The sequence below is a fragment of the Dicentrarchus labrax genome, unplaced genomic scaffold, assembly GCF_905237075.1.
Source record: "Dicentrarchus labrax unplaced genomic scaffold, dlabrax2021, whole genome shotgun sequence".
NCBI lineage: Eukaryota > Metazoa > Chordata > Actinopteri > Moronidae > Dicentrarchus > Dicentrarchus labrax.
In genome coordinates this window covers 18,635,759-18,661,081 of record NW_026136714.1, presented here as the reverse complement: position 1 = coordinate 18,661,081, position 25,323 = coordinate 18,635,759, and the positions used below count along the sequence as shown (strand labels likewise).

General features: G+C 41.7%; 2 protein-coding genes across 3 annotated transcripts in view; both read left to right on the top strand.

Annotated features, from left to right (window-relative positions):
* susd2 (sushi domain containing 2) overlaps nucleotides 1-5,836 on the top strand; it is a 31,433-nt gene extending 25,597 nt beyond the window's left edge. Inside the window, exon 14 of the mRNA XM_051423828.1 lies at nucleotides 5,791-5,836. Coding sequence (XP_051279788.1) covers nucleotides 5,791-5,821 — 31 coding nt within the window. The 3' untranslated portion in view covers nucleotides 5,822-5,836. The remainder of the gene's footprint in view (nucleotides 1-5,790) is intronic.
* A 2,384-nt stretch (nucleotides 5,837-8,220) lies between these two features.
* kremen1 (kringle containing transmembrane protein 1) overlaps nucleotides 8,221-25,323 on the top strand; it is a 56,521-nt gene continuing 39,418 nt past the window's right edge. Inside the window, exon 1 of one of the 2 annotated variants that reach the window (XM_051423895.1) lies at nucleotides 8,221-8,548. In XM_051423895.1, the coding sequence (XP_051279855.1) occupies nucleotides 8,470-8,548 (79 nt within the window). In that variant the 5' untranslated portion in view covers nucleotides 8,221-8,469. The remainder of the gene's footprint in view (nucleotides 8,549-25,323) is intronic. The other variant, XM_051423896.1, reaches the window with a different exon arrangement.

Genomic DNA, 25,323 nt, shown 5'->3' with positions numbered 1-25,323 from the left:
AATTTTAGTTTAGTGTGTGTGTGTATTTATAATCACTTTGATTTAAAATAACCTTACTAGGTTGTTTGTCTAATCATATATGTATGTGTTAGGTTCACTGATATATTACAAATATAACAAATTGTAATTGGTGCCTTTCAAATACAATCTGCAGTAATCTCTTGCTGTATTGTCTTACTGTGCACTGTAGCACAGTGTAATTCTCTGGATGCAGACTAAAGTCTTTCAGCATGCTTTTCTTTCAGTTTAAGTATGATTTACAGGCAAAGATTTGCCATACCATGAGTGTTAGAAAATTGCATTTAGTAAAAAAAAGATTCATTGAGGACACAGTTTTCCCTGACTAGTTTCATTTCACACTTGGGACTGAGATGTTAGTGGGAGAACCGCCAAACATCAGTACAACATTGTGTATTAGTAGCGACTATGCAGGGGATCGGCTTGTTTATAGCTTGAAACCATAAACCTGCACACGTACATTTGTTGCTGCATTCTGTGGCCTAAAACTTGGTCCACCGCTTGTGTCACTGTAGATATGACACTATAGAACTGTGTTTCATGTTTTCACTTGGCCACAAAATGTTTCACTGCTGAAATGAAATATGACGTCAAGACGCTTTTCATCTTCTTTTTGTTCGACTGTTGTAAACACTGTAGCCATACCAAAGTTTGCATCCTCAAAATGTGTTTCTCATCAGCAGTTTACACTTTGCATATGGTGGATTATGGTTCTCACATTGCATTCCCTGAATGGATGAACCGAAAAAGACACTCATCAGAGGATGTTTGCAATGTTTGACGTGGAAAAAAAGAGGTGCTGTGTAAAAACAAGTCTGGCCTCAATATACCCCACAATGCCAAATATCCCCTGGAGTTGTTTGTGCTCAGAAAGAGCATTTGGATTGAAGTTGATTTAATGCGGTGGCCACTTTCTACAGTCCTTTGAAGACCAGGCTCAGACGACTCTCAAAAGAAAATGCACAACTTTCAAATGTAAAGAAAACATCCAGATAATTTCATTTATTCCTTTTAAACAAAACAAGGTTTTATAGAACTTTTCCAAGGCCAACAACTATTCGCAAGTAGATATTTAAGCTCTGCCTCAAGTGACATTCCACCTCAATAGAGACAACTTGTTGTTTAGAGGCAATGGGAGCTTTGGTACCGTAGCTTTGGTCCTCTGTTCTCTGCTCCATACCATTCTCCAAGTAGAAATGAAAGTATCCTGTTTTGCAGCTCTTTCTGAGTGTGAGCCTGATGTGCAGTCATTTTCGGCCCCAGCAGAGATCCATCTCAGGATGATTCCCACAAACCGACACACTGGGTGGGGACATTGTTTCATAGCGGGAAGTGTGGCATCCCTGGCCAACAACCTTCTGGCTCTTTTCTGTGATGAGTTGGAAGGATGATCATTGTGATGGTGTTAGCCATGATGTCCTTATCTTTGTTGGCAGTAAAGGGTAAATCATAAAACCAAAACTTACTTTTTTGTTCTATTATATTTTTCCAACTCACTCACTTCCAGTCAGTGATGAATGGACATTCAGAAAGATTACTGGGTCTGATTTCATTTTCCAGAAGTGTGAGAGGGCACGTATTAAACAGTAGACTTATAAGTGTGTTACCTTAGTCAGACAGTGGGTCATCTAAGGGCAGTTCATACACTAATCACTATTTTTATATTAACAATAGATAAAATTACTACATGTAATTCAAAAGTGGCCAATTTGTAACAAACGCACAGAATCGTTTTGCAGAGTTTTAGCATCTTTCAGCTTATTGTTTTGGTTTTACTGTTTTGGTTCACTCTCACCACTCTCATGAACCCTGTTTTCATTGAAAAAGCTCTGATGAACTCACCGCACACTGCCTACCCTCCGCCAAATGCCAGATACAGCCAGTAGCTGGCTGGTGAACATATTGGAGTTAACGTTCATAAGGTGGCCACCAATATGAGTCCAAATGAATGCTAATGTTGCTATCTATCTGTTAGTAAACAGGCAACTGTTTGCTAACAACTTTATATATGAATTTACATATTGATGTTTACAGCTTGCCCCACTGTCCCCAAATGGCCAGTTTGTTAATTTTTACTGCTTTAAAGCCATATCTGACAAAATCTTCTATGAAGATATGAACGTTTTCTGGGAAAAGTATTGAATGTCTATTAATCCAGTGCTAATCCATGTTTTTGCATTAGCGAACATTGTTTTTGTTTGAATTTGTATCCCTTGGGGCTTAAAGATATTGAAAATGAAATGTTATTGTTTCAATTACAACCCATCAATCATCTTTATCTTTCTCTTTCTTTTTATCTATCCTTTAACAATTACTCAGCACTGCTTCTACTGCTGCCACCCTATTTCAAATAAATTATACTGCGTCACCCAATAAATCACTCACTTTTATAGGATTTCCCAGAAATGGAATGATCACTTATGCATGGACCAGGCTCTGGTTTACAAGGACCGACATGCTTTAGGTTTGGTTTTTGGTTTGGTTTTGAAACTTTTGAGGCCCTCTGTATTTTTGCCCTTTGAGGCTGATGGACAAGGCGCAAGAAACATGAATGGTTGGCATCCACTGTGGTTAAAAGATGGCTACTGGGTTGATGCTCTTCCAGCCATTCTTATTGTACGCTCAGACTTCACTCCTCTTCCTCTCAAACTGGACGAACAAACAACCAATGCAAAGCATCACAACAAGCCATGCAGGCTGTCAAGGGCAATTCTAGTTGCACTGAATATTATTTTTCTATATTTCTCATGTTATTGGCTCATCTCTGCTGGTATAAAAGTCTTATTTTCATAGATGTGGCCATCATTCATCCTTTTTTTAATCAAAAGATTGTACTCATGGCAAGAGGACTTAAATTGTAAATGTATTTATACAGTGCTTTTTGTCCTACCAATCACTGAGATCACTCTGTAAGATCTAAGATCTCGGTGAAATTGCTAAAAAGAAATCTGACAGTCAAACATGTTTTCAACATTAAACTTAGTATCCAAACTGTCCATTGTAAACATCCATCACCGTTTACAGACAGACTTTCTGGGTTTAACTTTGACCTATGAACGTACTTACCATAGGTGTGCGCACTGGGCTATGTTGGATTATTATAGGCAGGTGTGTTAACTTTGACTTTTACCACCAAATAAAGTAGATAATCTAGATAAACTGTTAGCATCAGCAATTACTTGGTGAGTACAATGTTTTTATAACTAATAGCAAAGACAGACAAAATATGACAATGAGACTAAGGTTGTAATCATCTGTAATTCACCTATTTACAGTAATTTAGTCCTGATAAATATCTTGGTGTATACAGACACTGTTCCATCTGCCTCTCATATCTCTGCTTCTCTGTCTGTTTCCTATTATTTCTCCTTCTCTTTTGGTCTTTCTTGTAAAGGAGATAAAGTTGAGCAGTGTTACAATAAACATTCCAGAGGGTGTCACCCACCCGGAGCCTAATTAGAGACCCGGGAGGCCTAGCAAGATGGATGATGGCTGTGTGTGTCAGCGGAGAGAGGCGGAGGAGAAGGAGGAGGAGGAGGATAAGGGGGTTGTGGTGCTACAGTGGCTGCTGGTTATGTGCAGGTGGCTGGATGTTGGCTACTTGGCTTTTATCTTGGCTTTGAACACGGGTAAGCTCAGGGGCCTGTACAGGTGTGTGTGTGTGTGTGTGTGTGTGTGTGGGTGTGGGTGTGGGTGTGCGTGTGTTTGTGGATAGGAGTTGAGAGAAGATGGTGGTTTGGGGGTTGTTACTGGGACAGATGAGGCCAGAGGCAGTCATTTGTCAAAGAAAGACCACTTCAACAGAGCTTTGCTGGGGTCAGAGAGTGACACCGTAATGTGTGTTGTGTTGTGTGTGCAACCACTAATGATGTGGATCATATAGACACTGATGTGGCCGTGTGGGGGTTGTTGGCCGGGTCGTACAAACTTCAGACAACAACCAGATGCTTTGGTTGAGTAATCGCATTGACTCACTGTGTCCCCCATAGGAGTAGACGCAAGACGTTGTGCGTCAAGCGTGTTTTGTTTTTAATTAATGAAATGAGCCAAGCGATGGCAGAGATAATTTTGGCACTGAGGAGAACGATCCCGACAGCAAACAGTGACTCAGTGGTAATGTCAAAGAGGGGGACAAAATCGTCATCCTTCTCCTTGTCACGTTGCTGCCAAAAAACAAAAAAAAAACAACAGAGACCTGTCTGTTCATCAGAGTAAATGACACACTTCCCAGAATCCCCTAAATTTAGCCTCAGAAGTGATGTGTGCAATCACTGGAACATACTACTTTTACAGGATCAGTTTACCAGAGAAATCAGTTCGTCTTGCTTTTATATGCTCAGGTTTTCAGATATCTAAGATTTCCAACATTGCACAATGTTGAAACAAGTCTTTCCAGAAACAATATCCTGGTTTTATCTGGGCAATATACAAAACAATAGACTGTGATCTGTTTTCATTGGAAGTAGTTCCTACTGAGGCCGCAAGTAATGATTATTTTCACTACTGATAATTCTGCAAGTTATTTTTTATATTTAACTTATTTAGTGAAAAATGCTAATCACAACTGACAATAGCAGTGGTTGTGTTGCTTGTTTTGTCCAACCAAAGATATTCAGTATACTATCATCATCAACAAGATAGAAAACTCTCCCTCTAGTGTGGACCTCAAACAATTAAATACAGGTGCCTTCCATGGAGTCCGCCATGTTGAACCGCCAGGTTTCTGCAGTAGCCCAGAAGGGACAAACCAAACACTGGCTCTAGATAGGGCCGTTCAAACTTTTCACACAGCCACCTAGTTTCTCCTTTGTGCTTGAAAGGGTAGGGTGAAGCGAGGGTGTTACGATCTACAACTACACTGCTAGAGGCTACTAAATCAAACACACTGGACCTTTCATCAGAATATTTGCAGATACATTTCCCATGGACACAATGTGAAGTCTGTAAATTATCTTGAATAACCAAGAAAATGTGTCTGAAAAGTTTTTTAAATGTCATTTTTAATGCTGTGAGCACCTCAAAAAAATTTCCATTTACCTTTTTTGTATTGAAGTGGTGGTATAAATGTCAGCGACGGTCTGCATGGTTTGATACCAGGGGAAATTATGTTGTTTTGTTTTTTTTTGTTGTAATCTTGAGTAAAAACAAAAAAAGTTAAGTTGTATGCTTTCTCTCTCTCAGGTGAAACAAAATGACACATCAAAAAAACATTTTTCATGGCAAAGCAAAAAGACTTTTTGTCACTCATGTACAATGCACCCAAAGATTCTTGCAGATGCCAAGAACAAAAGCATAGAAGAAAAAATACTTTTGACCACAGAGGAGAGATATGTGGTATTAAGATTCAGGGCCAGGCACTCGTGTTTACCCTAGAGGAAACAAGGACATGACATAGTCTTGGCTCCTGAATTTGTGAATTCAAAGCATCTGGGCCAGCTTCTAATTCAACTATGCATAACTTCCCATTGGCAGGCAGGTCAGGGATGCCAGAGTACTTTCTAATACATCTCAGTGGATTATTCTTGCTACGACCTCCAGCCGCTGTCTTGCATAACTCAGCAGGCAGGACACACCGGCGAAGGGTGAAGGGCTCAGCTCTCACTGCGGCCACCCATGCTAACAATGCAAATACGTGGTACTTTGAGGAACTTTAGATACTTGTTATTATGATGTTCTCGACCCAATGAAAAACAGCTGAACTGTCTAAAAGGCAAAATGCCAAAAGAATAAAGTGTGAATGTCATGTGTGGAAGTGCCAAGTTTTATCTGCAGAGAGAAAAAAGACAGAACAGAATTACAGTAACTCCAGCAGACCACAAGGAATGTGGCCAGGCAGCCTGCACAGACAAGCCCAACATGTGATCACACACACACACACACACACACACACACACACACACACACACACACACACACACACACACACACACACACACACACACACACACACACACACAGAGAGAAGACAAAGGAAGCCTTGCTACCATAACTGCACAGCATCACAGACTGATAGCAGGAAAGATGGGAGGTAATGACAGGACTCCAATTCAAGTTAATTTTTATATGGACACTATTTTTTATTCAGTCTGAGAATACTGAGACTGCTTTGTTTGAGGACATACTCATAACAAGCCACATACAAAATGATGATAACAATATAAAGGATACACTGGTGGAAAAAGAAAAATCTTACATAAAGGTCCAATTACAAAGATCTATTTGTTAGCTGCAGCCCTTTACAAGTATTATCAGTCGAATGTACTTTAAGTATCAAAGTAACAGTATGGTACTGATATATAAATGTGCAAGACACATATTAATGTTGTAGCTAATTGAGGTTGAGCTCATTTACATACTGATAAGTAGATTCATCTATAAGAAAATCATATTTTCTAAGTGTATTATATGTTTTGTATGTAAAGTTGCAAATAACTATAGCTGCAAAATAAATGTAGTGGAGTATATTAGTTCAATATTTCCCCCTGAAAGGTAGTGGAGATTAAGTTTAGAGTAGTAGAAAATGAATATACTCAAGTTAAGATGTAAATTGTTCTACAAAATACAGTATTTGAGTAAATGTTCTTGGTTATTTGACACTGTAGGATATTCAATGCATTTAATGTCAGTTAGTTACTTTAGACTTAAAAGGTTAGACATCTCAGTCTTAGCAGTAAACCGACAGTATGGCTAAACTATAATAATCTGTTTGACTCAAACAATCTCAGTCTTTCCCTGTAATATAAGTGCAGTTTTTACCAGCCAGTGTCTCAAGGCCACACAGTTACATTTCTCAAAAGGGCACACGTCATGGTAGATTACTTTCCCTGTGCACCCCATCTCAACCCTGTCGGTTTTGGCAAAATAAATGTTGGGCCTTTTTTCTTCAAGAACGGTGAGATCATGCTGGATTTTCTATTTTTAGGCTGACTGTTTTTGGCTTGGACGTTTCTTCACTACGCTGCACGATGCTTTCAGTGAAACACACGAGGGTGCTGTTTTACACTCCATATGAGACTGTCAGTCTGAAAATGGCAAAGAGGTGAGAAGCACTGATGGCTGACAGTGCACCTGTTTATATCCAGTAAGGAAGATTTTACACAAAAATCTTAAATAGAGACATGTGAAGGGGATTCAAGGAGTACAAGGAGTTTTTTCGCATCCTGATTTTGTATTCTGACCTGTTTCTTATGACATATCAGCAGCAGAATGAAATCTGCTCATTTGTCTGTGCAACCCAGTTTAGCTAAATAAACATTTCACCAATTTCTGTGAATTAGAAAAATCTAATCCATCTAACTGTGGAAATAAACAAATAAAAGTCACACCAAGAAGGATTTTCTTTGATTCCCCAAATTGTGCCAAGGGACATCCAGTTATTCCCACCTAAGGTTTTACTTCTATTTATTAAGTGTTATCATAGGTTTGTGTTTTGTTATCATGTGTTTCTTTGATCATAACTCCAGCAGCTGGAACAAAATCAACTCTCCAACAAATACTTAAGAAATGAACTGATTTCCCTTGCCTCATACACATCTTAATTAATCTCCATTGTATTAAGACACATACTGTAACCGCTGCCTATGTGCCACTCTTTCTCACTCACTCCCCCCTTCTCCTTACTGTGGCAATAAAAATGATGTATTGCTGAGGTCCTTTGACTTGCCTTTGTGTGCAATTTAGTACTGAATATAGCCCAGAAGTTTCCAAATGTAATGAACCCCCCAATTAGATTTAGACCCCGAACATAAAAAACCAAGACAATACTCCCATCATATTCCAGAAGAGACATACTGTCTGTCTGGTACCGCATAGCATGTTTATGGTAATTTTATCTCCTGTGGCCTCAATCACCTGCCTGTAATATCACTGTAGGGACCTAATAGTAAATGCACAATGGCCGTTTGGTGCTTTTTACCCTCTGGAATAGTTTTTCTGTGATTTCCCTGCGTGTTCTTTAAAGTTCTGCTGTAACAATAAACCTATCATCGAGTTATTGCCGTGGGAACATGCTTTCAATCCAGTCTTTAAACAGACAAAATCAGTTTATACTATTACTAACCAGCAGTTCATTGCACCACAGAGTCCACCCTCCAGCCCCAGCACCGACACCCATCCTCCCTCCCTCCCTCCCTCCCTCCTCTTTTCTGTCTGCTGCTTCCCCAGCGCTGCAGGTTGAATCTATTGCCCCTATTTCCTGTCACATGGGTTGGAAATAGGATCCCTGCTTTCTACTATCTGTTCCCGTCTTTGTGGTGTCAGTGTTGTAGTAGCTGTAGGACCTGCCTTGAAGTTCAGGGACTTTAAACGGCGGCCAAAGCGCAACTCCTGCACAGACCCGGACAGTCAACCAGTCAGTCAGTCAGTCAGTCGGTCCCGCAGCCCGCCGGTCTGCGCATCTGTCCACCAGGCTGCACTTCACCTGAGAGCCAGTTCACACTGTTTAAACACACGATGGATTCCTGGACAGTCACCTCTGCACTTCTTCTCGCCGGGGTTATTTCTTCCGCGGCTTTTAATCACTTCGACACCGGTAAGTCAAAACTTTTCCGCTCGTCTTTTTCTGAGCATGCATTCCGACACATATCTGCGTTGTCGGAAGCGTCTCCAAAGTTGCTCTCTTGCGCAGCGGGGCAAGCTGTTATCATGTCCCAAACACTGCAACGCACACCCGCAAGTACGTTCATTTGAATGTTATAGAGGTATTTTCTCCTATTTGCTGTGGGACATGTCACAGATTGCAGTCGCAGGAACTTCATTCATAGTTCATCGCCTTTGGTCCGAATCCCACTACGGCGCTGTTTCCCAGACTGCACGATGCCTTTCACTGGGATGTTTACAGACGGCGGCCAAAGCAAAAAGATAAAGTGTTATGTTGTTGTTTGATTAGTTTGAAGACAAGAGAGTGAGGTAATGTAAGCGGAGTCCGATTAGACCACAGTTTCACGTCAACGCCTACGGGGTAAACACTTGTGGTCCAAACCGTATCCAAAGGTGTCCTCGGATCTGTAGGCAAACTGCTACCAAATGGGGGTCCATGTAAATCTAGGATGGACTTAGAAATAACCAGGAACCGCTGTTATGCTGTTCTGAAAGCTACGTTACAATTAAATGAGGGAAAGGACGGGCTTTTAACCCAAACTAGCACCTTTTACGCACTCTAGCACATCCTGCGCCTCCAGTCCTGATGTGTTTACCTGCTCTGCGTCAGCTGCGTTTAGCTGATCAGCCAGTCAGTCTTTTTGATTGGTCACGTTTTCAAGAGCTATGCAAGATCACGCTTATGTTTTTTTTTTAATTATTTTTATCTCCATCATAGTATTAGTTTTGGCTGCACTGCGTAACTATCTATTGTGTCTTTAATTGAAGCATTCAAAGATCAGTACCCCCCCCACCGAAATGAACTCGACACCCCTCAGCTCAGTCATCTGATAATATCCATTTAATTTGCCATCAAGGTAATACGCAGGGATGTGCTTGCGTCTATCTGCAGAACTTCAAAGTTACAGCCGGATAGCCATTCAAAGCATGCCTTCCCGGAGAATATTTTGTTCTAATGTGAATATCTAATAATGATGACCACACTAACCGAGCTTCTCCTTGCTGTAATTTGTGCCGCGTTTCATGTCGAAGCAGCAAATCCTCATGCTTTCCTTTTTAATTTTTTTGTCTCTTAATTATACCCTTGGATTTCAAATTAGAGGGTCCACCATCTGGGCTAGTGCGTAAGTACTCCCATGTGTACCTATGTATTAACAAAGTATTTAAAGCAATGGTATTCCCCCTCATAACATTGGGGAGAAGAAAGGCCAAGTTTATGTTTACTTTAAGTCAGCTGTGCCATATTTACTGTACAGTAAAACAATAATTTCATGCTGCCTATAAGAAGTCAGTCTCTTGGTGTAAATGCAAATAATGGCTGTTTGATGCTCTCTTTGCTCTGTTTGATATATTTGGACTGTGCAGGTCAAACTGAATGTGAAACCTACCAACACCTAACACAGCAATTAGTTCCTGCCTCCACTCTTGTTTAGTATTGAACAATCTGAGTGTTCTACCTCTGTGCTTACGTTGGGAGAAATTTCAATCACATGAGATTATGGTTGATGCAAAATGTTCATTCTCTGGAGACTGGTGAAAGGCATTCTGGTAAATATAAGAACCCCTAACCTGCTTCATCCTCATCTTCAGTGGACACAAGCAGAGCGGCAAAAAATAACTCCAGGATTGCACTGAACTAGTTAATGGATATTATGAGAGTGCTTCTTAAACATCCTTGGCACGTCTGTGAAGTAAATCTGAGCATGTGCACATAAAAACAGCAGAATTTTGCTTTAACTACTAAAGCTAGGCCATGCAGCAGTTTATTAATTTCCTGCAGAACGCCAGCCACTGTTGCTTTTGTGAGCAAGTGTCTAAAACAATTATTCTGGAGTGCTTTCACTGTCCTGGTCGACTGCATCATTGCATCAAGCAGAAGTGTACTAACAGCAAAAGTGTTTTTCATCTTGCTCTGAGGAATAATTATAAATGTGTTCAGTGATATGCGCGCACACACACACACACACACACACACATACTAACAGGAAAAGAGTGAAAAATGTAGCTGAGGGTTAGAGACGACATGTAGTAGTTGGATAGTTGGAGCAGCTAAGTGCCTTTATGCAACCTATAATGGGCCCATCCTGCACACTTCCTACTCCCTGTATAGTGTTAGTTCACCATAGACTCTTATCATTAATGTATATGATTTCTCTTCCACCTGAACTCAGAGGCTTCATAAAGATACTCCCACATGCTGTTTCTGTCTGATTGCGGCCTGCCATTGCTCACTTGGCAGCTGCTTAGGCCCTTCACACAAATGTACACACTAGTGGAAGCTGAGTCCTGTCAAAGCTGTCAAGATGAGCCGTAATTGAGTTGCTCTTTAAGCCGGTAATGATGTAGCTGATGGTGTTGGTGTCGTGAACAAGCTCAAGCTGGTTAATCAGCGGGAGATTATTCTGTCCTTGATGTTCCTGTATCCATGACCCGTCTTACTGGCAAGTTGACAATGGAGACCAGTGGCGAGAGTCCCACAGTACACCACTCACCCACATGTATGTGTTTCGTTCATGTAAATGATGCATCTTGAAGGTTCCAGTGTTGCTCCTACAGCAAGGTGGCTCACCTCTAAAGTGATCCGTTTTAAATTCAGTGGCAGGTGGAGCTGTTAGTACATGCAGGGATAGTGGTTTCCCACTTTGGATTGCCAGATGATTAAAGAAATAGTTTGACATATTGGGAAATATACTTCTTTGCTTTCTTACTGAGAGTTAGAGAAGATCCATACTACTCTAATATCTGGTTAGCTTAGCACATAGACTGAAAACACAGTGAAACAGCTAGGGGATACCTACCAGCACCTCCTAAACTCACTAACTACCATGTCATATTACATTTGTCTAATCTGTACAAAAACGTGCAATTTTGAGGCAGAGAAATAGTTCGATACATATCCCCTGTTAAACTGTAACTTGTAATTTGTACACTTTGGTTTTTGCACAGATTAAACAAAGTAGACATAATAAAGTAAGCTTGGTAAGTGGCATTTGTTACCATCTAAAAGAGCCAGGCTAGCTGTTTCCCCCTGTTTTCAGTCTTTGTGCTAAGCTAAGCTAACAAGCTGCTGGCTATTACTTAATATTTAATGGACATATATGAGAGTGGTATCTTCTCATTTAACTCTCTGCTGGGAAGCCGATAAGTATATTACAAATATTGAACTGCTGCTTGGAGTGGATATTTTAATCTTTCTCCAGTCTTTGCAGTTTTCTTGTGACATTCTACATAATTTCTACCCATTAAGGCTGATTGATTGATTGATTGATTATTGAAAATAAAGAATCTAAAAAGGCAAAATCACTCTTGCATTGAACTGCTGGCAGCAACACAAAACAAGCGGAGTCACAACCTGTGTATCACTGGACTTTTTTGTCTATTGCCTTTAAAGGAAAACAGTTAGCTTTGCTTGTGTCGAGCTGAGGCTTGAAAAGGGCAGGCTGTGACATTTTAGCAATATGGAATGCGCTCTCATTATGTGATCACAGAAGACAGAGCTGTCAGAAATAAAGCCTGATGAAGAAAACATCAGGTTAATATCAGGCTGTGCTCGACCAACTGAATCTTGGACTGATCGGGCGAAAAGAGAGTTGCCTCATGGGCTTTCTTTTCATCTGCAGGCTTTGCCAAGTCTCTACTTAACTAGAAATGCATGAAATAACTTGTAAGGCCACACTGGGGAGATTTGCAAAGGCTGATTTTCTGTGTGGTGAGGAATCTTATCTAACTGACTTGCCGCAGGTGAATCAACTCGATTATTTCCAGACTAGACCAGAGATTATTTAAGGTTTTACTCTCATTCAACACGGGTGCCCTTCTTTCTTCCTCGAAGCATTGTAGGCACCAAATAGAGTGATGGGGGGATGAATGACGGCATGTGTTCTTACTTCTCTTTGTGGCCTAACATGCATATAAGCAGAAGCATAAACTGGCAACCGTCTGTTTCATCTGGCAGCCTGTACTCTTTCCTGTTCCCTGTCTGATCGCTGTCCAACAGGGCATGATGTTGGCCCTGACTGTCAGATTCATTGCACTCGGCCACAGATGTGGCGCTGTGTGGTGCAGTAGAAGAGGCGAGGTGACCGGAGCATGGTTTAAAACACCGAATGAACTCCTGAACAGTAGCCCGCCTTAAAGTTTGTATTGTAGTTTTTTATGCTGGCAACAGACGTGATTGACGTGTGTTGATAGGAGTCTACAGTTTGTTTTCAGATGTTTGGCTTAACATCAAGTGTGTTGTGTGTGTTTGTGCACACATATGTTCACCTGTCTGTGATAAGCAGGGGAAAGGATGCCAGAAGCTTTTTAACATTTCCATGTGTGCAAGTCCGGGATTATTTTTGTGCGCGGATTTTGGCTTCTCTACATGTGTAGGGCTGCAACTAATTATTTTTATTATGAGTTACTGTAATTTGTTGAGGTTCAAAGTTCTCCACAAGGTCCATTTAGAGCGTCATTTGGAGCTTTAATTTGATTATATCGCATGGTCAGCTTCATCTGCAGATGGAGTTTGCTCAGTTGTCATGGAACTGTCCTAAACGCTTCATGGACTTGTATTCTGTTGATTATTTGTATAATAAATCAATTAATACATCTAAATAATTCCCCCAAAAAGTGAAAACAGTCATCACTGCTTACTGACATAGTTGGTGGTGTGTGACTAAAGCGTTAGGCACTTACATAGTGCAACAACAGGCGTACAGGGCACAGAGTGGGAATGACAGAGGCACCATTCACCCTACCACAAGTCAGCGTAGCATCAAAATGATTTTGAAGCTATTTTAAGGTATAAATGTTAATGTTGTTTTAAATGATATAAAATGAATAAAAACAGCACATTCTCACAGTTAGGAATCTTAAAATTGATGATTCATTTTTTGTCATTCTACTAATCAATTAGCTAATAATTTCAACAATACATGTGTGTTTAAGTGAGGTTCAAAATGTGAGGCCACCTGTAGCCACCTGGAGCCTCTATAAACTCCCAACGTTCCTGCTGGTGATTTTAAAGGGGCCATGTTAAGTGTCAAACCATGAAGTCTCACATCCTCTATATGATGCCCCTCCTCTCCCACACACACACACACACACACACACACACACACACACACACACACACACACACACACACACACACACACACACACACATAACCACACAGAAACCACTGTCCCCAACCCTCTTTCATACAGCCAATCACCATATCTGTCTCAACTTAATCCACTCTCAACTTGTAAACGCAGTCTATACAGTGCAGTTTATGACTGGCCTCCATCAACCTTTGTAACCCCTGAGACAGAGGGATCTTTGTGAGTTTGTGTGTGTGTGTGTATGTGAGTGAGAGAGAGGGAGAGAGAGAGAGATATACTGTGAATCATCTGCCTCGGAAGATAATAACAGACCATCTTCAGCCAAGATCTGAAGAAACACGAGCTTGTGTTGGCAGAGGTGATTGCAATGGAGCACTGGTTTGAGGAGAGACAGCGGGTTCTTAAAGAGTTTAACATAAGGGCTTTCGGTGTGCGGGTAAACCCTCTGTGCTCAGTGTGGGGAGTGTCAGAGGGTATTAAGGGAAGAGGGTGCATGGGGTCTGGGTCTCAGATGTGGGCCTTGTGGTCCCCCCCGCTTTTCCGGTTCAGATGGAAACCTCTCCTCCTTGGTGAGCTTCTGTGCTGCAGACACAAGTCCAGACAAACCACTGGGGTAGATTGGTATACTATACGGTACATTGTGTTACTAAGTAACTGTTCATGATTAAAGATGTGACTGAGTGTAGAAACCAATAGGAGTTTTAGACTTTCATAGTGAAGGACAACACACTAGAGAAAGAAAGCAAAAATCATCTTTATTAAAAAAAAACAACATTCATATATTAATCACAAAGGTTAATTTCCTTTCAGATGTGGCCAAGAACTCTGGAAAAAGCTTAGTAAGTGGACCTTGAAATAACCTGCACTAATATTCTATATTAACAAAGGATCATAGAAACAAAGTCAACCATAATTGTAACCGTTTTAGCATCTTTCAACGCATTGTTTTGTTTTTTATGGCCCATGACTTTAATGTTTTGGTTCACTCTTGGTGTCCTGTCAACATTGTTTTGGCTGTTTGCACCACAAATCTCTGTATGCTACCTACTTAGCACCAAAAAGCAGACTAAGTAAGCGGAAACTGTGGAGCATTTAAAGAGCTTAATATTTCCCTCAGTAGTTGGTGGAGAGAGACCGAACCAAAGCTAAAAAGAGTGAATATTTGACTTACATTTGTTAGGTGGCAGTAAACTCCAAACTCCAAAAAACAGTAAATAGGCACCTGTTTGCTGACAACATTAGCATAGCATCTTTAAGATATGTCAGTGTTGTGTTTTAATGTGGTCATATTAATTACCTGCATATAATTTAAAGGTAAACACTGAAATTGTTCATTGTTTTAATGTGAACTATGAAACTATTTGGATGAAGAGATTACACTCTGGGTAAGAGGAAACATTGGTTGTGTAGCTGTTGTTCTCTTTTTCCATTGCCTTTCACTCAAGGGCACACAAAAGTGTCGGCATCAATCACAGGCCAGAACAATCTACCGGGGGGGACACATGGTTGCTTTTACTGCCAATTTTCTCATCACTCATTGGAATCATGTATAAGCTGACAAATGGGCTAATCTCCCTAAAACTTTTGTACACTCTGTAAAACTTTATACTCCTTTAAATGTCCTGTAGGTTGCATGCAAGTTCAGTCAGTATGTCCTGGCTGTTTTCACAGTAAATCCAGTCCTCCTCTCTGTGTTGTGTCCATGCATAATCAGCTCCACACCAGCCCATATGGAGCCCTCATGAATTCGGCAGAATGCCCCAAGAGGTTAAGTTGATCAAGACAACAAAAAACAGCAACAAAAACCAACTATGCATATCGACTTCCAACTGACACTGGGACTGTAAGGTGACCGACAACAGACCGGGCTAGTGGCGAGATGCTAAAATGCTACTTTGCTCTCCTTGTTGGGGGAGTAACACATCCGCTAAAGTAGACAGCTAGGTCACCTTGCTCACTTAAATGAAAACAGCAACAATTTGAGATCAAATTAGTTTAAAGTGTACTCAGAATATGTTGTCTGAGACAGTTGATTGACAGAAAATGAATTATAGTTATAATTTTGATAATTATAATTTCTTCTACTTCACAAAAAAGTATGCTACCAGGCTCATGTAGAGGAGTAATAACAGTCTAAGAAGAGGCTGGTCGTGTGAGAATCACCCAATACTGTTGTGTATTTGTGTACTTTGTTGGTAATAAAGTAGATTAAAATCTAAGCCATGGCAGATTATACAAACCTCCACATCTAGTGCCCCAGTGACACTAGCTTACAAAAACCATCTAGCAGTGATAGATGAGGAGACAGAGAAAGTGGCACTCACTGAGAAGCCAGACCATATAGAGTATAAAGTCTGAAATGGAAGAAAATAGAACAGAGCATTTTCCATTTTGCATATTCCAACACTCATGATACTCAGCATGTATTGACTTGTGAAGACAGGCCAAAGTTTTGAAGAATTCCCTCATTTAGTTGGCCCAAAGTACGCTGAATCTAGCTCACAGTTGGTAACAGGAGGAGGAGGAAAAAAACTCTAGGTCTGAAATTTGTGCTTCTGTGTCAAGCAGCTGCCCATTTACTTCCTGCTGACCTCTGGGTGGTGCCCTCCGAAGGTCAAGTTGTGAGCAACGCCCTTGTTCTTCCATGCCAAGGGATTGGACCGCCCATAAAACCACCAACCACTGAGATGGAGAAACAGACCTACTTATTATAAACACAATCGTGCTTATTATCATGCCACTGTGATTCGCGTCCTGTCGTGTTCAAAGGCTCACATTTGTTTTATCAAAGCACCTCTCTCTGTGTCGTTCCCTCTCTCCTTTTCTCTTTTTGAACTTCTGCTGAGTGCAACTCTTTCATTTTTCTCTCACCCTGTGCAAATCACCACCTGCACAGGCGGTTGGTGGGGTGACCTAGCATGCAAAGCAGATAGGCCAGTTTCAACTTCAGGATCTATGCTGGTGTAATGGTGGCGCATGGATAGTCCCCCTCAGAGGTGACGAAGCATGACAGATGCGATAGTCATGTAAAGCACAGAGCAGCGAAAGAAAGAGGCGTCCCCAAACAGAGTGGAGCGAGGTTGAGTGTGTCACTCCGGTCCTTGATCCTCGGAGGCGGTCCTGTGAGACAACATGGAATTAAGCTGTCAAGCCGCTGCTTGCTGTACACAACTGTCAGGCTTGAAAGAGATAAACAATGTTTAGGTGGGAGAGTGCACACATGTGGCCAGAATAGTGGTTTGTGAGGTTTTGTTGCTCAAAGGTCAGTCAAGACCAATCAGAGTATTTTTCTGAATGGGCTGCGACATGTTTTCATCTTTACTAACAATGTTCTTTCACAGCTCTCTTCATATCAAACCTTCTAGATTGTTCTCCAAGATGTCTTCCTCCCTCTCTTGTAACCAATTCACCCCTCTCTTCCCGTTCCCTCCTTTGCACACTTTAATACTATTATGCATGAGCCGTGTTCCCGGGCCTCTTCGTGTACCTTGACATTTGCGTATGCATGAGGAGACCCACTCTAGTCAATGCCGAATGACATTTTCTCTCAACTTTGCTGGTTCTCTCTGCAGCAGTCAGAGCCCATCAGCTGGAACACACTCCAGGGCGAAGGGGTAAATCAAATAGTCAGAGACCAGTAATGAAATACTACAGAGCCTTATGTTCTTCTATGAATTCTATTAACTCTCAAACAAACAATTGTTTTCATTATCAAAACTCAATTTAATTCACACGGAATGAAATTTAAAGGAGGACTTTTTAGGCCCCGGGGAGAAAGTGGCTGATGCATGAAAACATTACACAAAATATAACTTTCTGCTTCAGCGCTGGATTTATATACTGACATGAAATCAAAGTAGAGTATTATCAGCTCTGGGCATGTTGATAAAAGGAAGTGCAGCTCTGCTATTCCTTAATAGCGCTCATTGGTGTATTGTTTCTGCATTTCAAGGAGAACGGGACAAAATGATTAGACTTTGGTTTGATTTGTTTTGGTGCAAGCCCCAAACCATTCTGGCTTCCTGTCTGTATTTCTCTTTTTGAGCAGACTATTAATAAAGCTTTTGACATAGTATGATTAAGGTAAATTAGCTGTTATTCTTTCTGTGATTCAAACATGTAACATGTTCCAAACATCTCGCCAGTGATTGGTTGGGTGTTTTTGCAAAAATCTCCACAGACTGAGTTTCAAAGCTACCATGTATTTTGCGGTGTCACATGCAATTCTGAGTTTTGAGAAGCGTAACCAAGAACATAACGGGAGGATATTGAATTGCTACTGTGTGAGACATGACCTGTCCGGCGAACCTAGTTCTTTTTATACTGCAGTTATGGTTGGGCCAGGGCCACTGAGGTCTGTGCTCTACTGCGGTAGAGTAATGGCAACCACTTTAAATAAATGGAGAGTAATTTCACTGCTGAGCCCCGGGGTCTGGTTTGTGTCCAGCTGCAGCAGTTTGTGGCCAAAGAGGCAAATTGTCGCCTTTCCTCTTTGCAGGACACGCCCACCTACAGCACTGATTTGACAAGGCCAAGCAAGTGGACATGGCTAAGTGGACAGAGCAAACATTTGGACAAGTGAAGGGAGCAGACGTAGCTAAGTGGACAGTAAACAAATGAACAAAGCCAGTAGTGGGCAGAGCTAAGAAGCCGTGACAGGGAAATGTGCAGTGGATCAGAGAGCGCGGAACAGGGGTTGGACAACATGGTCCAGTGTGGCCGTTTTTGAAAGAATATGGAGATGACCGTCTGTTGACTTAAGCTGCGATACCATGGCAATAGTTAGTAAGTGGAGCTTTAGGTTCAGTTCATGGACCCTACAAATACCGAGGAACATCTCAGTCAACCATTTTCACAAACAACCATTGTCCCTCAAGCATTGGAGCCAGTGATATCCCATTGCAATGCGAGGTCCTTTGAAAGAGGCTTGAACTCAAAAGGGGTGAAACCCAAGTCGCCAAGAGGCCCTGATTCAGTTGTCTGTCCTGCGTTGAAGGTGAATACAGCTCCCCAAGGTGAACACAAAAAGGGTTGGGTCTGCAGCAGCCTACGTGGCTCCAGCCCACGACCAACGCCAACCAAGGGGTGGTCACACTCGGCCGATGCCATGAAACAGAATCTGCTAGCCCTTAATAGATCCTTCGTAATGGATCTCCTTCCCAGGGAGGCCAGTGGGATGCCCCCTGTTTTTTACCAGAGCCATCTGGTTCCCAGTACTGCTGCTCTTCCCACAGCCGCACAAACCACAGTGAAAAAGGATCACTTTCACAATCAAGATCAGGAACTAGAGACGTGGCTGGTTAAAAGGGGTCTGAATGTCGAGCGCTGTGGTCCCCTCTGCAGTAGCCTATTGTGCTGTTGTTATTGTGTCTTTGGAAGTGCACTCTGTTGCGGTTTATCTGACCGCCTTTTGTGATGTGATACAGTGGAAATGTGTGCTCTGTTCATACTCTGACCAGGTTACCCAGGCAAGATAATTAGAAAAGAAAGATTTAAACGTGTTAGAAAATAATAGTATAATATTCCACAAATTAAAATCAATGTGCACGTTGGTGATAATGATCACAGATTGTTCTGAAGCCAATAACAATAGCAATAACAAGGCATAAGGCGATTCAGTCTAGAGAGATATTAAGGCAAAATGTCTTGACACAGAGGAGATTTTCTCTTCAATGTACATGGATTTAAAGTGTAAAAAAAATCTAAACCTGCCAAGGAATGCCAAGGGAACAGACCAATGTAGTTTGCAAAGATAGACAAAACAAATGTGTTTGATGTGTTTGCCACTCTCTCCAAATGAGCATGCTGGAGATTAATTGGATGCAGATGGGAGCGTGTTTGTGCTCCACACATTGGGTCTGTTCATCCACCACTGCAAGCAACAAGTAGAAGTTAATTAAATCTCGGTATTCAACATCTACTGTTCTTTCGAAGTCTACCCCCCATGTCCGAAGGGTGAATGAAATCCACCATTGGTCTGCTTTAGTTACATTTAATCACAACACATGGCTCTAAGCCTCACTCAGACATTTGATCAACTTAAGCCCAATTTCCAGTAACCATGTTGTTCCATGTCTGAAAATGGCCTTCAAAGCTGCCTTTAAAGCTCAGGATTCCCAGGCTCACTTGACATTTGGCCTCCGTGGTCGGATTCTAGAGAATATCTTCACATATATTGACAGACTAAGTGAGCTCTTATTTTCTATTTTTTGTAAGTACACACAGCAATGACAAATAACCACAGTAGACCTGAAACAATTAACTGAATCAAGAAAATAAATCAGCAACTGTATTATTAAATGTAATTTTTAAGGAAAAACCTCTTTTCAGTTTTTTCTGTTTTAAATCAGTGTAATAGGCGATGTTTTAAAAAAAAAAATTTGGGCTGTTTTGCCCTTATTAGATAGGACAGCTGAAGATACACAGGAAAGGTGGAAGAGAAAGGGGATAACACGCAGCAAAGGACCACAGGTCAGATTTAATGTTGATGAAATATGTATCTGACACAGCTGTGGCCTTCTTAATCTAAAAGATATATCTTACCTTTCAGAAGCTACTTGACCCAGATACAGACGGTCCTGGTTCAAAGCTAAATCACGTTTATAGGCTTAAATTATTGATATGATAAATGAATGTTTAACTGTAAAACACAACTCCTGAAATTGATGTGACATGATCCCCTAGAGGGAAGTGCGAAGTGATTCACGTGTGTCCCATAGAAAATGAGTGTGGGTGGGTCTTTACTGTGAGGTGGACAAAAGATTAAAAAAAGAGTACAGTAAAGAAATGATTGGATTTTGATAAAGTTTTTGGAGCAAATTCCGAATCAGCCCATGATACCAAGTCTTAGGATTGGCACGGGACATCTCTTTTGTAAACTGAATATAACTAAATATGAATATCTATTTTCGACTTTTGGTTGTAAAAGAAATAGGAAATGTAAAGATGTCACCTTGGACTTAATGGACATAAATTACAAAATGTCCCAGGTGAGATAAACACATCAGGGGCTCTCTCAACTCAAAGGACAAAAAGAGACAGAGTCAAACAAGTTTTGATGACAAGAAGACTCAATATATATTCTATTACCTATATAATATGTTTAATTAAATAGATATGTAACGTAATGTAGTTCATCTAATATAAAACTGCTGTAAGCCGTTATTGAACAAAGACAAAAATCACGTCCGACCACTCTGAACTATCAATTATGGCTGAAATAGAGAGGGGTTTCCCTTCCCCCCCTAGATGAAATGGCACTAATTTTCTCATTCACCAGATTATGTTTTGGTGTTGTGTATGACTGCTGGCAGCAACAGGAAATAGCTTATCAAAACAGGAGAGCAAAGTATAAACCTTTCTTCCAAACAACAGCAAAGGAGTGCTCTATAAGGACTGGTTAAAGTTGGATAGTGTTTGAAAGTTCCTGTAAAGATTTTTTACCCCATCAGCTGCTAAAGGACTGCATGTGAATATAAACATGGAGAATGAGCTCTTAACTGACAACGATAATGTTCATATCCTCAGAATCAAACAAAAAAATCCTTCAAATCTCTATGCTGCCTTATACAATGGCTTCAGCTTCTCTTGCCTTAGGTCTTGTCATGATTCACTCTAAATAAAACACAGGGCATCATTCTGTCTTAATAATGATGTCTGTTAAGAATAAACAGGAAAAAGAGCTGAGAGCTTCTGATCTGGTGCAGCAGCGTGTTTTTATGCATTAGCAGGGCAGGTCACATCTCTCCCTCCCCTCAACCAGAGACCTTTATTTATCCAAGTCAGACCTCATCTTCCCTGGACCCTGTAATCACACAGGACCTCTGAGAGAGAAAGACAGGAGTTGGTGGTGGTGTGTGTGTGTGTGTGTGTGTGGGGGGGGGGGTAATGGCTGCACACAATCCCTTACAACAGCACTGACAGACCTTCAGCCCAAACCAAACCACATATAATTTACATTCCTCAGATACCAGCTAACCTGAGCACAAACAGGACAATCGAAAACAGGTGTGTTCAGTGACAACCCTTTTTCTTTCATGGTTCACCTTTCCTTGAGGTGCTATCTGGCATTCATGTTACAGCTAAGAACCTCCATATGGATCTGAGGTTCATCACTGTGGACCAGCCTTTGAGAGGCTGATCCATTGTGAGGAGGGGAGTTAAGAATTTGACAGACGTGCACATGCAACTCACACACACACACACACACACACACACACACACACACACACACACTCAGTGGGTGATACAGTACAGTGATGAGTGAGTGAGAATGGCATCACCACAATGACACTGGCCCTACCACTGAGGGAACAAAGGAGCCTGTGTGCATGTTAATGTGTGAGAGTGTGTGTGTGTTTGTGTGTGTGTGTGTCCTCCTTTCCTTCCACATCGGATCCATCTTAAAATACTGCGGCTGCTCTACTGATGAAAATTGCTCCTTTCATTCTTACAGTAAGTGCATCTGGGGAGACGTATGGGTATGAGGGGGGGAAAAGGAGAAAAAAAGAGCTGGAATGATGTGGGTAGGAGTGCAGATTAATGCATGTTTTGTCACAGCATATGTTTATCAGGGCATCTGACAAGCAAGGCAAGTTGACTGAGAGATCATTTTACTATCCATTTACAGGAAAAACAAAAAAGAAGAGAGCAAGCCTTAAACACCCCCATACAAAGCACGCACGGCCATTAGTAACAGTGAGCCATCATGACTTGTATCACAAACCAGAGATCCTCTGGTTATCAAAGGCTTCATGCAATGAGGAACCCATAGGGGATGTGTTATTTTCTTCACAGAAGACACGCATTAGCGAGACACATTTTCTCTCTCTTAAGTCCTGTGTCGGTTGTTTGTTTGCTCGTAAAGGGCTGCAGCACACAGCTGTGCCACAGAGCTCCTCTGGAATGAGATTTGTACCTCCAAACTCAGACCCCAGGCGTTGGAGACGCTAACTCTGGGTTTGCTGTTAATTTTACAAGCCTGGGCTTTGTCGGCCTTGTCTATAACATGGGGAAACTCAAAGTAACTTCATTGGTGCTATGCACAAGAAGAAAATTAGAGCCTGGGTTAACAATCTGCAAGATCATAAAAACGGTCTTTGTCCCACCCTGACTCATTGTGTTTGCCTCTCTGCTTTCCTCCCTTCCTTCATTTCTGCTTAATTTTGCTTCCCCTGCCATCGCTCTGTCTTTCACAATCCTTCCTTCAGTCTCAATACACTGCTCTAATTTGCAGTTCGGTTCAAATTAGGATGGATCGATCCCAGACCTGTTAATTGTGCACCTTTTGAAAGCTCTGAACTGAACCCCCTCAGCTCATCTTGGCTTCTCTATCTCTGCTCCCTCCCTCCTACCCTGCCTTGCAGTCCCTGCTTTCTCCTTGCTGCACAAGTCTTGTTTACTCTGGTGTCAGAGTTGGTTTAGAGCAGATTCAGTGGCATGTGTTGAGTATGCAGGAGATTTACCCTTCTATTTGTCTAACCCTGTAACCTCTGTCTGCTTTTTGCAAGGAGAGGTGTGTGGATGTGTGCGTGTGAGAGTGCAGGAAACTACAGACAGAGTTAGAGGTGAAGAAGCTTTTAATCATGTTTGGAAATATGGTCTCTTTTTTGGCAGATGTTCATTATGACTTGAGGAAACAGTAAGGAGGTGCCAGAGGGAGGTAATTGAACGCGACACCTCATCCGCCCTCATGTCAGGTTGGCTGGCGGGCCCCTGGTGTCAACATTTTGCCAGCAGATTTCTTCCCCAGGGTTTCAGCAAGTCCCCGAATGTCCTTTACGTCATTGTCAGAGTCTGCAGCCCATCAGTCACTCCCTGAACGTCTGCCAAGCAAAACTCAAAATCGTCCCACCTCGTTCCATTCTTGTCCACTCACAGAGCCAAAACTGCCCTTGGTCCGTCTGTGCTGTGTTTTGTCCGATATCATCCGGGCCAATATGGGAAATCCTGCATAGGTGGATGTTTTATCTGCTCCGGTATGTTTGCTGATTGATTTTTCAAAATCACTTGAGACATAACACTTAAATTAAGGGCCAGAGAGCAGCTTGTGGTAAAAAAACCCCCCAAAAAAAAAACCTTTTATGCTTTCCATTTTTGCGACAAGCAACTTCAAACAGGGGTTTTTGGCAGCGCGTTTAGCCCACCACTGGCTCCAGCAGATTAGACTCTTTCCATTACGGAGCTAAATAATAGGGGCCGCACTAGAACGAGATGGGGCCATGTTTTATAGGTGCTACCCAGCAACTTTGGCAGGGAGTCCTGTGGGTCTGTGGCTACTGTGGTAGTGAACTCGGGAGGTGGTGCCGTGGAGGGTTTTTGCAGGAAGAATGGTGGTAATGGAGGCTATTTTGGGACGGAATGAGGTCTTGGTTTATGGCCTGGTTATCTGGGGCTACAACCTATGACAAAAGTATGAAATGAAAAGAAGGACTTGTAAAACGCCATTGAGAAGTCGTTGTCTGCAGATTTAACTAGTTAGGCATCTGTTGTCGTCACTTGGGGAGGCTTTTACTTTGCACTTTCATTGACCCTCTCACATGAGGGCACTTTCAAAAAACCTCTTACAGGAGAGATCAGAGAAGCAGGGAGGCGAGGTGAGGTCCATTAACTGCCGGCTTCTCCCCCCTCCGAGAAATCACTGACTTCTCCTGAGCAACATCCTACTTCATTAAAAGAGCCTCACTGAATCTGTGGCTATATGTGAAACCTGGATCATAAATGTGAAGCAGGCTTCCTGCAATCCTCTGAAGTCTGATGTGGTTTTGATGTGGAAATAGATGCTGTTGGGGAAAAGGGGAACCAGACTTGTGTTGCAGCCAGCTGTGTCCCCCCCCAGAAAAGAAATCTGTAACCCACTACATCTGGCCTGGTTTGGCCTGTCCCTGGCCTCTGTTCTTACTACACTGACATTAATGAGACCCGCAACAGTAATAGCTACCAGGACAAAGTGGAGGGGAAACATATTGTGGCAGATTGTGTATTAATAATCTGCCATTTCTGTCATCTTTGTTTGTGGACTTTGGATGCTGAAACCTTCTATGTACTTCAGTTGATGGTGGTGTTAGTGCCTGTACAAATTAATTTTTTCCCCTGTATAATACTGTACAGAAAAATCATAGACTCATTCTGTATAATTTTATTATAGTGGAAATATTGCTCACTCTTTTGCTGTCCCCAGAGCTGGAAGCATATAATAAAGATGGAAGGAAGCTCTTTATGTCAGCCCTCTGTGAGGAAGCAGTCGTCTGTAATTATCACTGTTTTTCTTCCCTCATAGCAAACACAACAAATAAGTGCTCTTGTGTGACCTGGCAACGCATTTCAGAGAAACCATTTGTTTGTAAGCTTGTTTGTTTGTGTTCTTGAGATCACATGACCAAAGTCCCATACTCTTTTTTTTTTTTTTTTTCGTCTCCCCCCTCTTTTCTCAGAGCATCAAGTGCATTTGAAGTTGCAATGTGGAAGTCATTAGCCACAAATCCCAACAAATATAATAACAGGGCGATTAACTCTCTCTCAACGATCCTCTGCTGTTTTTCTCTTTTTTTTCCTCTCTTGTTGCCGGGGTGGTGCAGTATTCTGTGAGTGCAGGGCTTGGTCAAGGGCGAGTCTTCCT